Source organism: Rhipicephalus microplus, chromosome 6 (assembly GCF_043290135.1).
Source record: "Rhipicephalus microplus isolate Deutch F79 chromosome 6, USDA_Rmic, whole genome shotgun sequence".
Classification (NCBI taxonomy): domain Eukaryota; kingdom Metazoa; phylum Arthropoda; class Arachnida; order Ixodida; family Ixodidae; genus Rhipicephalus; species Rhipicephalus microplus.
Genome location: NC_134705.1, coordinates 86,075,829 through 86,088,792, shown reverse-complemented (window position 1 = coordinate 86,088,792; position 12,964 = coordinate 86,075,829). Strand labels below are relative to the sequence as shown.

General features: G+C 44.7%; 2 protein-coding genes across 7 annotated transcripts in view; one reads left to right on the top strand and one right to left on the bottom strand.

Annotated features, from left to right (window-relative positions):
• Positions 1-8,988, bottom strand: part of CycK (cyclin K) — a 37,803-nt gene extending 28,815 nt beyond the window's left edge. For 2 of the 4 annotated variants that reach the window (XM_075866142.1, XM_037419014.2), the window contains exons 1-4: positions 8,814-8,988; positions 2,529-2,570; positions 1,460-1,608; positions 454-535 (exon numbers count right to left, since the gene is read on the bottom strand). In XM_075866142.1, the coding sequence (XP_075722257.1) occupies positions 454-535; positions 1,460-1,608; positions 2,529-2,570; positions 8,814-8,837 (297 nt within the window). In that variant the 5' untranslated portion in view covers positions 8,838-8,988. Of the gene's footprint in view, positions 1-453; positions 536-1,459; positions 1,609-2,528; positions 2,571-8,439; positions 8,557-8,813 lie in introns of all 4 variants that reach the window. The other 2 variants (XM_075866143.1, XM_037419013.2) reach the window with 2 other exon arrangements.
• A 1,374-nt stretch (positions 8,989-10,362) lies between these two features.
• Positions 10,363-12,964, top strand: part of LOC119167529 (uncharacterized) — a 231,338-nt gene continuing 228,736 nt past the window's right edge. For all 3 annotated transcript variants that reach the window (XR_012884201.1, XM_037419021.2, XM_075866134.1), the window contains exon 1: positions 10,363-10,728. Coding sequence is in view for 1 of the 3 variants with exons in the window: in XM_037419021.2 (XP_037274918.2) it covers positions 10,639-10,728 (90 nt within the window). In the remaining 2 variants the exon portion in view is untranslated. The remainder of the gene's footprint in view (positions 10,729-12,964) is intronic.

The following is a 12,964-nucleotide window of genomic DNA, read 5'->3' as shown; positions in this document are numbered from 1 at the left end:
AACACCAAATCGTTCCAAAATTCTTTCATCGTATTTGCTGTTGACACATGAAATAAGTTACAGAATGATGTTGTAGTGTGTAACATTGTCGAAGATTTCGAAAGTGGATTGTTGAATTAAATGTACTGGTAAAATGTACTCACTTGAAAAGCTGTTTTGCTGAGTTGGCTGCAATGTGCATATTGAATGTTTCATTTCTTTTTTTTTCTCCATTTTTTTTTTTTTTTGCAATGTGTCAAGTTGCAAGGCCTTCTTCCCCCTTTGAATTGATTTTTCAAACTGTTGTAATTCTACCCAGATGAGCAACTCCTCTTTTGGGATGTATGCTAACAGTATGAATAAGAAATAAAAAATAAATGAAAATAACAGCACTGTGCCTACAAAATAAAATGGACATTGTCCTATGTAGAGTGAGACTTCAAGAGAAAGGAAACGAGCGAAGAAACAACTTACGAATCTGGGGAATGTCTTGAAGGAGTGAAACATGTAGAACCGATGGAAGTACACCACACCCGTGGCCATGGTGTCGTAGCGCCTGAGGAGGGAAGTCACAGTCAAGGAGCAACAAGGCTGAAGTCGCACATCAAGCTCAGCCACAAGGCAAACAGAGTCGTAGCATGTACGAGTCATTCTCTCCCTTTCTTTAAAAGTATTTGTTTGAAAGGACACTAAAGGCCAATAACAATTTGCTTCAAATTGAAAGACTAACGTTCGATAACATTTGAATCATCACCATTATCAACAGCAGTACTCTATTAATTGTGAAGGTAAAGTAAATGTACAACACCGTATGCACCATGAGTGGGACATTTTGGTATGATCCCAATGACGCCAAAAGTCTCGAGCACAATTAATCTCTAGTAATCCAAACATATGCAATGAAAAAAGTATCTTCTCTGCACTACAGCACATAATACAAATTGCTTGTCCATTCTTGTTTGATTCAAGGAAGAAGGAAAGGCTTGGTGTTGCCATGGGAAAAGGCGCGAGTTGTTCGAAATTTCCATTTTCGCCCAACCGTGCTTTGCTCCTGCGGTCGTGTCTTAGAGGTAGTTTCAGTATGGGCCGCTGCTCTGTATGCTTTGTGCGCTCACGAATGTTGCAGCGACAAAATTCCATGCGCATGTAATATTGCCGAATGCCAGAATGGGGTACGCCGTTTCAGCTATAACAAAGAGACCGTGACTTTCTACTGGGTGCCGCAAGACTAGGCCCTACACACAGACTGGCAGAGTGCAGTGCCAACGTCACTAGCCAATATCTTGTTATCAGGTTCCCCGACGACATCCATCGCGACAAGCTTCGATGGCTGTTGCTGTTGCGGTGGCTCTCGCTACATTTGCTCCGCTGCTACTATTGTTTCGTCTACTACTATTGATGAGAGCACTGCAGTATGAGGTACTAATCTAGGTCCCTGATCTTTACACGCTCAATGCCCACTGCAATGCAGCAAGGATACAGTCCCATCTTGGTTCCAACGTTGATGATGAACCGCGCGCCCTCCCGCCGGTATCTCTGCTCCTTCTCGACAGAGATGCCATCAAGGTAGGAGGGAGTCTTCCGAAGGGCCTTCTTGCTGTAATACCAGTTTGGCATCTTCTGCTGGGCCTGCAAGCAAGTGCATACAAGGGCCGCCGAATTGTCAAAATGTTTCAAAAGAAGCTCCAGGCAGGTCCGATAAATCCCAGTTAAAAGTGGTTAGTCTTTACTAAACGAGGAGATCCGAGTCAAAGATATGTGAACAAGAAACAATAAGCCTTAAGAGAACAGGCGTCTCAAGAACCTTGCCACGAGAACTTCAGTAGTGAACTGTCTGCACAAGGATTAAAGTTTTGTGATGCTGCTAATGGTATTCGCATTATCTTCTGGCCTCTTGCGATTACCGACGCCTTGTTCAGGTAAGCTACATAGACTGGACTGGTCTTGGGCATACCTTTCATAGGGAACCACGTGTGGTCACAATGTGTTGAAATCTAACTATGCGACAGAAAATCTATCTTTCAGAATTGGTGTCCAAATTTCAGTCATATAGGAGATTGGCATTGGTATGTTTTTCGAATACTGATGCCAAACCGTCTTCACAAACCACCCATGAGATGAGAAACACCTATAAAATAGCAACATTAGCTGGTATCTTGCTCAACTCCCCCATCTTCAACGTTGTCCCTTGCAGGGCTAAATTTAGTGACTACGGACCATTAGCCAAAGCGAGTTTCAGAACCCTGGTGTAGACCGCTGAATTGTTCTTTGAAAACGCTGCTGTTTTTTACTTAAGAAATCTATCTGCATTATTCTACAAGAGAAAATCAACATTTTAAAAACGTTGAGCATGTGAACATGATTTCTCGACGAGCAGCTGATTGTAGGAACGAAAAATTTAGTCACTGGTCTAACTACGGTTATTCGCTTACGCTGACTAAAGTTTCAGTTGGCCTTGGTAAGCTTATTCAACACAGTGCGTGAGCCCCAAACTAAGCACACGCTTGAACTGCATTCCAAGGTTCCGACACTGCAAAAAAGTTGCACACCTTTTCGGCGTCGCTCGCATGTGGGGAAGACTTTCTTTTACCCTGCATGAAAGACACATTGTGAGTGAGGTGCGAAGGCACGATGATTTGACATTTCCTCTCCACAAATGCAGTATTTGCTACCATGTCACCCACACCCTCAATAATCATTAACAAACAATTTGCCTATTTTCGCAAAGCTGACTTCCTTGCACAGCTTTGAAACACCGCCGTGAAGCCACCTTTGCAAAACAAAATTTGTGTTTTTTTTTAACTTTGGATTCAAATTAAATCAGAAAATTGTGCGGGTTATACATGAAAACAATACGGTAGGAGAATTTACAAGGAGGGAAATGGCAACAGTAATGCCGACAACGGGCGTGAGCTTAGGTGCTTGCCACACACAGATGCTATATTTATGAAGTGTCAAGTGTTCTTACGAGAACACAGCAGCTGGAGATGGCTGGCACAATACCAAACAAGTTAACATCATGTGCATCACAAAAGCTTAGCAAAGCGCAGTTCGATTATCTGTGTGAAGACAACAAAAACGGAAAGAAAGCTCAACACATCAACACAGATAGACTGGGTAGTTAGTACTTTACTGAAACAAGAACAAACAATGATAGTCACGAGATGCTCACAGGAAGCGCGACATTCACAATTGAAGTTGCGTAAAAGACGAACATCAACATATTCCGCATCCAAAACATCATGTTTTAAGTTTGTCATAGCGCGAGTCTCTTTGGGACATTGACAATAATTTCCTTAATAGACCCTGTCTTCCTATCCCTCGCTGCTTACGTCACCCATTTAGGAGCACTTAAGTACACTGTGCCTTTCTTGTGGCTTTTATTAAGAACAAGGCTCCCTCCCATATTAGGTACTGAAACGTCAGTAAACTTTGTGTTCTATGGGTCAGCGTGTCCTTCGGTGTCTACACTAAGAAGCAAGCGCTACGCATTATCGTTTTTTTTTTTTACACGCTCTCTAGCAGCTCATTGCAAATGCAGTTGAATGAGCAACTTTTTAAACTTTTATCCACGGTAATGCTTATTTTTGTGACGGTCGCACAGAACTGCTGCCAGTTTCTATGACCTGGCCAGGTTTTTCAGAAATTCCCTGACTTTTCCAGAAGGGTCCCAATTCCCTGACTTTTCCAGGTTGGTAGACACCCTGATGTAGTAACCTATCAATTTTTTATTGTTGCGCAGAAACGAGTTTTACATAACCTTGTAAATTTCTACTCAATGTACCATTTTACGAAGCTTAGAGTAATTGAATGGCTGCTAAACTTGAAAGGCAAACTACAAGGCCCTAATTATTGTCCATTTCTTTATTTCATAGTTTAGTTATGTCGTAAAGATGAGTGGACTCTCATTGTAGTATATGATACATGCTAATGAGGCACATTAATAAAGAATAAATATTTTGTTTTACAGAAGCTTTATTTGTGCAATCGCATCCGATTTTCAGCCACAGCCTCGCTCAACACCACCAGGAAACCACAATGGGGCATTACGAGTGGTTCATTAACTGCGTTTGTAATGGTTCGTGCTTAAAACGAAAGACACTAAAGCGACGCTAGTCACCCTCTTTCTTTTGCTGGGATTCAAGCTTACAACCTTACGCGTCTGATGCCCCACCATTTGGGCTACAGGAAAGAGTGCTCCCTTGTCCACATTTTCGTAGGGTGTTCACATGTGGCATGTTACACAATGCCACTTGCAGTTCAGGCAGCAAGTGTGGAATGATCTTTTTCATCCGAGGGCATCACAGGGCACATGATATTTACAAGACCAATGCACTGTCTGACCAATAAACCCTGGCCTGCTACCTGGAAGAGCGGTATCTTAAACTGCTGCATAGTAATGTGTGTCTTGACAAGCTGGACTCTCTTGTCAAGTCATTGCTTTCACTAAACTCCTTCCCAGTGATGCTTCACAGTGGTCCCTTAAGGTGTGCAGACCACCTTTCCTTACCTCAAAACCATTACCTTAACTAGAAACGCGCAGTCACAAGCATCGTCCTCTCATCGTCCGGGCATGCACACCTACATGACCCTGACAAGCCTGCTCATCCTTCCAAATGTTACCAGCTGTCCAGGGCTACATTGAGCTAATGTCGGCACAGTTCAGTGAAAGCTCGTTAACTTGAATTTCACGAAACTAGAAAAACTGTCCAAATAACGGAATGCCTAAATATTGAAAGTACCATTAAAACAAAGAATTTCTATTTCACTATTGCATTTTAAGTTTCTAGAATACGCAAATCCAGTAATTACTTGGCACAAAAGCAGTGCGACCATAGCTCAAGACCACTGTGTCTCAAGCCGAAGGATGCCCTGAACCCATGCCTTACACATCTACGCAACTCTGTATGGCCACTATTCCTTAAAAACAAATCCACGGTCATTTCGGCTGTCTGCGAATGCTGTTCTCATTGCTTTGTGTCATACAATTTCAGCGTTTCACACTCGACATGCTCCGAGATCCATCCCAATTAACCAGGTTGCAGCCAAACATGATGAAATTAATGTTTATTGCCGTTAAGCAATGCCTATACAGGTTCAGACGACAGAACATGCCTGAGTGATCTATGTTTTCAAATTAACAAGCTTCCAATGTGGCAGTAAGCGTCCCGCAAGCCACATGACCAGAAAATAGATTTAAAAAACATTAATGACAATGCTCGAAATGAGACTGCTGTCTTAGCATACCCTCACACAAGTTCACGCGCTTACAACTTCACTGTCTGACAGTCTTCACAGCATCACACAAGCATAATCATTCTCCTATCAAGTGCACAATATGTTGCAGTTTGTGACAAACAGCACAGAAAATAAGGATGCAGACAGAAAGAAGACAACACACTGCCAGCCTCGACAACAGTCGGTTTCTCACATTCCCAGCTAGATAATACGATTGCCTTTTTGGAGTTGATTTATTATATTATCTCGGATGCCCACGGGTGGAGTATAAAAGAACGTACTCCGTGTTCAAAGAAGACATTTTTTTGCCCACCTTAATTTCAATCTGCTTGATAATGAGAACACGATAACAACAAGCGACAACTCCAATGCTTTTTTGGCTCCATTTGATTGCGTCATGACAAAAATGTACAAAAATGTGCTTCACCCTCATGGATAGGTTGATCGAAATATTGTGCTTATGGATAAGAGAGGCTTTGATGCTTAAACTACTGGCTTGCTTTCATGATACCTTGCATCAAAGAGATCCTGCAGTACTTCGATTGGCTTCATGAAAGTTTATTGACTAAGACGGCAACTTCCGAAAATGTTTTTTTTTAGAATCCGTCAAGCATAAGCGGTTGCAGAAACTGTGAGCACTTTTTCTTTTAACTTTGAATGTGCACCTTACTTTCATAGCAAAAGCGCTTGCACGTGGGCATGTGGCGACATCTCATGGCAACCATTGTGTAATTATTCAGCTCCAGATGGTTAAATTGACCAATGGGCGTGGACATTTATTTTATATCATGGTCATTTGGGTTTATGGCATAATTTTCTCAAATAAGAGTGAGCAATTCCTAGCCGACTTCAAGAATTAATCATAAATTCCAGGCTGGAAGCTGTGATAAGCTTGGCTCACATGTTCTCATAAGCCTGCTGCTTTCAGCAAATCCGCTTGCACCATCTTAACCTTGCCGACACAACACTACTATTTTTGTCCTCATACTGGCCAACACTAGGGTAGCACAGCTGCTACATGCACAGAGCTGGGGACAGCATAACACTTCCATTCTAATTCCTTCACATCATTTGTCAATGTGGGCTGTACTGGTGCTATGTCATTACTACTGAATATCAGCTGGTTATGAGCAGTGGATGATACCAAATTAAAGCTATTGAAAAGTATAGTTTATAGTTGCCTCATCTATAGGGAGCTTGCACGAACGGCGGTGACGCTATGCACTCTGGTTATGCAGCCATTTTTTTTGTCAGAAGCGGCCGAAGAGTGCAGTAGCGCAGTCGTGTTTGCGAGCGTTGGCGTAGCTTTCAAGCGTAATCGAGTGCGAGCGCGACGCAAATTTAACTCCAAGAAGTGTCGTGCACGATGCCAGCTTCACCGGAAGACTACACCACAACGCTGTGCCAGAAAGACCTCGAGCGGTACGAACAACAGACGAGAATTAGCTCTGACTAGACCCATTCAAGCTTCGTGCGGGCGACTGTGTAAGTGACGTGGACTTGTGGTCGCGCGTCGACAGATCCGATATTTATGAATTTCTCGTTCCGAGGACGAGTTTGATTATGCCGGAGCTGTTGAAGCCCAAAAGCAATCAAGGGCCACAACCTTGTGACAAGTGGCTGGTTGGGGGGGTGGTGGGTGAAGAAATTTGTTGCTGACAGTGTGATCATTGTCACTCAAGTAAGAGGCGTTAAATTACTTGATTTTGCCGTAGATGCTAATGTTTGCTTCTGTTCAGGTTAAACTACCAGTGTGTTAACAAGCCCCCTGTCGACGTCTTGTTCATAGGCAAGAGTGATGGCAAGGTCCTTGCCGTGCACTGCACATGCATGGCCGGGAACAGTGAAGCCTGCTCGCATCCCACTGCGCGGTTATTCTACGTGAAGTACGACGCACGTGCACGAGAAGAGCGCTCCTCAATTTAACAAGTCTTACTTGAGTGATGACGACCACGGTGTCGGCGGCGACTTTCCCCGCTCCCGCTCCTGGCCACTCTTCACAAAGTTGTGAACCTTGAGGGCCATTCTGGGCTTCATCTACTCCCGGGTTTTTAAACTCGTCTTCAGAATGAAAATTTCATGAATATCGAAGCTGTCGACGCGCGCCCGCAAGTGCACGCCGCTTACACATTCGCCCGCACGAAGCGTGAATGGGTCAACTCAAAGCCAATTCTCGTCTCTTCTTTGTATCGCTCGAAGTCTTTCTGGAACAGCAGTGCGTTGTAGTCTTCCGGTGAGGCTGACATGGTGCACGACACTTCTTGGAGTCAAATTTGCGGTGCACTCGATCACACCTGCAATCTACGGCAATGCTCGCGAACACAACTGCTCTGCTGCACTCCTCGGCCACCTCTGACAAAAAAATGGCTGCCTTCCCAGAGTCCATAGCGTCGCCGCCGTTCATGCAAGCTCCCTATAAAAAGACAGTGCAGGATTGCACAAGCAGTCCTGAAGACGTGAGTTTTGGTTCCTGTTGAGCAAGAGTGATCAAGCAATGCTGTTTCAGAGAAACTACTGTACAACTAACAGTGTGCAACCCATCATGACCTGGTTCATGTGATGTGGGTGAATCAAATGAACCTAAAGATCTCAGGAATACAGTGTCATGTGACAACACTAAATATTAGGCAATGACGCATACGATCCAATGTTGTGATCACTCTGGTCTCAACTGCCCTCTAGACCACAACGTGGGCACTTATGGCTAAGTGCAACAACTGGGAACTATGGCACTGCCCGATGCGGTCAAACACTGCGGTCAAACACAAACACACACATGGACAAACGTCAGTGCAGGTGAGATGTGACGACACAGACGATGGTGTAGAGTGGTGAGGCATCGCTGGGTGATTGCAGGACAACGAAAACGCAGGGCGCACGAGCACAGCAATGGGCGATTCTGCGATGATGCAGCGAAACCAGGTCGCTGGTGTGGGCGTAGGAACCATGGCACCACTGTCGGTGTAGGCTCACTCTTCTTTCGTCTAGCGCAATCAGAGTTTAATTTTATTGCGTGAATTTTTTTCTACATACGCGTGATCACAGGTCTTTCGCTCGCCCGCGTAGTTCGAGGACACTTCACGCCTCGTTTTACGCGATTAAAGCCGCGGGGAACACTGACACTGAAAATTAAGCGCCAATCGTTCGCAACCAGATTCCTACGCCCGACGTTAAAGGCATGACACATGAAGAGGATGACAGAGAAGCGGCGTTGCCACGTACCTTCGAATCGGAATTTTACGGTAATGCAAACTGGCGGTGGAGCAGAAGGTTGGTACTTTTGTGAGTTTTGTTTTTAAATGCAAGCTTTAGCTCCACACCACTCAGAGTTCACGAGTTCTGGAAGAGTGAAGACGAAAATTGCAGTGGGTTAGTATATGAGGTGCCGACTTGACCAGAATAAACAAAAGGCGAGAACACTTTTTTTTTCGACGCTATTCTTTCCCAGCGTAAGACTCGTATGTTACAATGCTATAAAAAAAAAACAGCATTATACGCTTTTACAATGGAAAGCCATCGGGGAAAGATTGCAAAGTATAGTCTATCAAGGCACCTCGCAGAAGAAAAAGAAGCACACCTGCGGGTTGTTCACTTACCCTACTTGACTTTGAGGCGTTCATGTTGGTTACCGTGAGCTAACGGTTGAAACGAATATTCGGGAAATAAATTAAACGAGAAACGAAACAGCACTAACTGTTCGACCACACGCACCTCAGTCGTCTACGCAGCAGCCATATTTTTTGCCCCCCTCCCACGGAGGAAGGAAAAAGCTTCCTCCGTGCCCCCTCCTTTTTGTTTGACATCAGTGGAGAAATGATACAAATGTGCTTCGCTTTTGTGTGTACACAAGTGACTTCTAAAAATTGTATTTAATTGAAACTCTAAAACATTACTTGTTCCTAAATTTCAATGTATTACAAAGTTTGAGTAATTTATATTTGGATTGCCAAATGCACATTTGCCTTATTCTTTATTCACACACACAGTTTGATACGTCTACGTACTTTTACCTTTTAAATGTTGTTACGTAACAAAAAGTTTAGCGCGCTTTTTACGAACTGTGAAAAAACGAGTCGGGGCGCTAACAGCGTTTTGGGCAGCGTAGGAGCAAAGCGAAACATGCGCCAATGCATATTTTAACTCTATGCGCCAGTGCATATACATGAACAACGAAGAAGGACAGAAACTAGAAGAGATGGTGTTAATATTGTTCGATTACTCCTTCAATGGCTCCTCTCTGTCACGTGTGTCCGAATTTAAGTACCTAGGTCTCATCTTCACACCCAATATGTCTTGGTCTAAACATATCGAATACTCTTGCAATAAAGCTTTAAAGAAACTGGGCTACCTAAATCGTACCTTAAAAGATGCTCCACCCGAAACAAAGTTGCTAACGTATAAATCACTCATCCGTCCCATCTTCGAATATGCCTGCCCCGTTTGGAACCCTCATAAAAAATCGGACATCTGAGCACACTAGAATCCGTTCAGAAAAAAAAGCCATCCGTTTCATTTTCCGCCGTTACGACTGGAATTTCTCACCCTCCTCTCAACTTGCTACGCTAGGTCTGCAAACCCTGTCCGAGCGACGCGAACTCGAATGCCTAAAGTTGATGCATATTCTTGTTAATACTCCACGCTACGCATTAACTAACGAATATCTGTCTCCTGATAAACTGAAACCCACAAGGAATAGCCACAAACTCAACCTGACACCATTCCATCCACCTACTAACCTATTTAAATTCAGCTTTTTTTAATGTATTGCCTGGGTCAACTAGATCATTGCTTTTAGAAGATTTCTTGCATGAATGTATTGATTCGCAATTTGTTTATTAAGAGTTGTAATTTCTTGCATGAAAGTATTGATTCGGAATTTGTTTACTAAGAGTTCTATTCCTGTTTGTTAAGACATAGCCTCCTACATACTTTCTATATAGGAGGCTATGGTTAAGAGTTGTATTCTTGTGTGTGCTGATGTATATAGCAAACCCACTCCTGCGATAGCCCAATTCGGGCTGCAATATGTAAAAATAAATAAACAAAATTAAAATAAATAATATACGCTCCTATTTATTTATTTTTATTTTTCCAAGATATGAAGCCCCAGAATGCACGGCGCGTGGTTCTTGCGGTACAGTGGTATGCGGTTCTCGTTTGGCAGCCACCGCGCTTTCGTACTTTTTGAGCTGGCTTGGTAGGCTTCCTCTGGCCGGCTTACATGACATGTGATCACAGAACACTTGTCGACCCACGTTAAAGTGAGCTAGAAGCCTATTCTAGCTCACTTTACCCACGTGTGTCGACCTGTCGGTAGGTGTTCTGTGACCTGTCAGATACTTCAACAGACGCTGGGCTTGCACATGGATGGCACGCACTTCAGACAACGGCACCTTGTGAGTACACGGTCGCTCGTCCGCAATGTGGCCGTGGTCTACGCTTCACCTAGCTGTCTTTCAGCGACAGCTAGAAAACTGCGGGGATGAGGGACCGAGACGCCGAAAGGACTGGGTAAGTCTTCGTCGCAACTCAACAGAGCCATTTCAGAGCCATTGCTATCACAACGCCGCAAGAATTTTGTTTTAAAAAAATTTGCGCCCAGCACCAACTCGTGTCTAGAATGACTGGGCGTGTTCGATATAAGCATTTTTTTCTTTTGTTCCCTCGACAAGTACCGTTGCAGTGCGCAATCGTGCTGTGCATTTTAATGTTCGCGAAGAATTGCATTCGAAAAGTGCGACAACAAAAGTTAACCGCGCAGCGCGGTTGCCTTTTGGGTTTTATATCGCGCGCAAGTCGACGACATAGATGGAGGATGGTGCGTTTAATCTTCAGGCTGAACATGCATGGTTGGCGCGGCATGACTGAGCGACGCTGTGTAGTAGTAGTCTCTACTAATGCGCGTAGATTCTGCGCCGTTCACGAACTGGTGCAACAGGTGGAGCGAATGAAGCTTGCGTGTGCTCTGCAGAGTGTCGTTCAGGTTGCGATGTAGCTCGGGGTAGTTTGCATATTCGTGGTCGCCGACTTTTGACGTGACAGGCTGTCACGTTCACGTACGATTAACAGTTGTGAAGACGAGGCGTCGCCAGAAATATTTGTGAGGGCAGGGTTGGGGGGGGGGGGGCAGGGAATTGGTTCAACCCTTCTTTAGGCAGTGTCTATTCTGCCGGCAGAATATTTTTTTCATTATTCTGCTGGCGGTCGCCCCTCATTCGCTGCTCAGTCAGGGAGAGTCTATTTGCACCTCAACAGCTCGGGGTCACGTGACACAAGTTGCAACGTCACATATGACGTCATTGGTTAAAACGATCGGCTTCAACTGGCTACGTCTTATTGTGACTACGTCTTGTCAAGCGACTCCGAGGTCACGTGATAAAAAAAAAAAAAAATAAGGAAGGCGCGTTTTGTTGTCATCACGGTTCGTGTGCACGAGTTCCAGTTATCATGTGACCGTCATCCACACTTCCACGCTGCGTGCCCTGAATTAAAGAGCTCGACCAAGGAAGCCCGCGTTATCGAAGTCACTCCACTGTGCCGCTCATGAACTTAGTGCTGTCGAGGAGAGTGCCAAGTGTGTTGTGTCACAGGTTGCGTGTAGGGAGCCTACATGAACTGCCGGTCATGTAGGCTCCCTAGTTGTGTGGCGCTACGAAGGCTAGGGCACGCGATAGGAACAGGTATGTTTACCGGCATTTGCTGCTACCGCTGTTAGCGCCATATGCTCTACATCGAAGGAATTTACTGAAGTCTACAGGTGTACAGCCCGAAGTCCTCCCGATGACCATTCGGTTGAGCTTCGCGTCGTTACACAGATAGCTGATTCTCATTTTCTGAAGAACCAGTGAGCAGTCGACTGTTAAATTTCATGTGCAACCTACAGAGGTCAAGTGGAAATTATAAGGGCTCGTTTTTCTTTGTTAGACACAATATTAACGAGAGCTGGTCGCGTACTGTGAACTGGTCGTGAACTGAAACTTGTCTAGAATGCCGGAATGGCACGCACCAACACTCTCTGGCGCCATGTATACCGATAACTAGTTGACAGCCCTCACTCAAGCATTAAACCTTAGCGGCTTTGCATGCAAGAATTTGGGCTCTTTCTAACCAGTTGTAATCAGAAAATGCCGTCAGCGCAGTCCGGAGCGTGCCTTTTCGGTGTTTTAGACAAATGTGCTCACTAGTGACCTGTACTGTACTACGTTACGTATCCGCACGGCAACACACCTGACTCGCCAGTGAGACGAGCACTCGCTCTGGTCCCTGCTTAGGTGATCTAGTGGTTATGGCGCTCGGCTGGCGATCCGAAGGTCGCGGGACGGAATCCGCGGCGGTAGCATTTTCGATGGAAGCAAATATTTGTTTGAGACCCGTGTGCCGAGATTTAGGTGCATGGTAAAGAACCCCCAGGTGGTCGAAATTACCGCAGCCCTCCACTACGACGTCCCTCATAATCTTATCTGCTCTTGGGGCTTTAAACCCAAACAAATATTACTCTTTGGTGGAGTGGCGAGGCGGTATGAAGAGGTGCAAAAGATAACAGGGTACCGTGGCGCAATGTAGCAAACTAAGGGAAGAAGCAGGAGACCGTAAGTGAATTTGGCCCGCATCCTAGCGTCTTTTTTTTTTCTTTATAGTGTAGTCTACGTACATTGCATCATAGTTCACTGATTGATGTGCACAATCTTGTACTACTTGCCGCACTTGAACAACTGCAATATTCTATGAACTTGCCAACGCACATGAA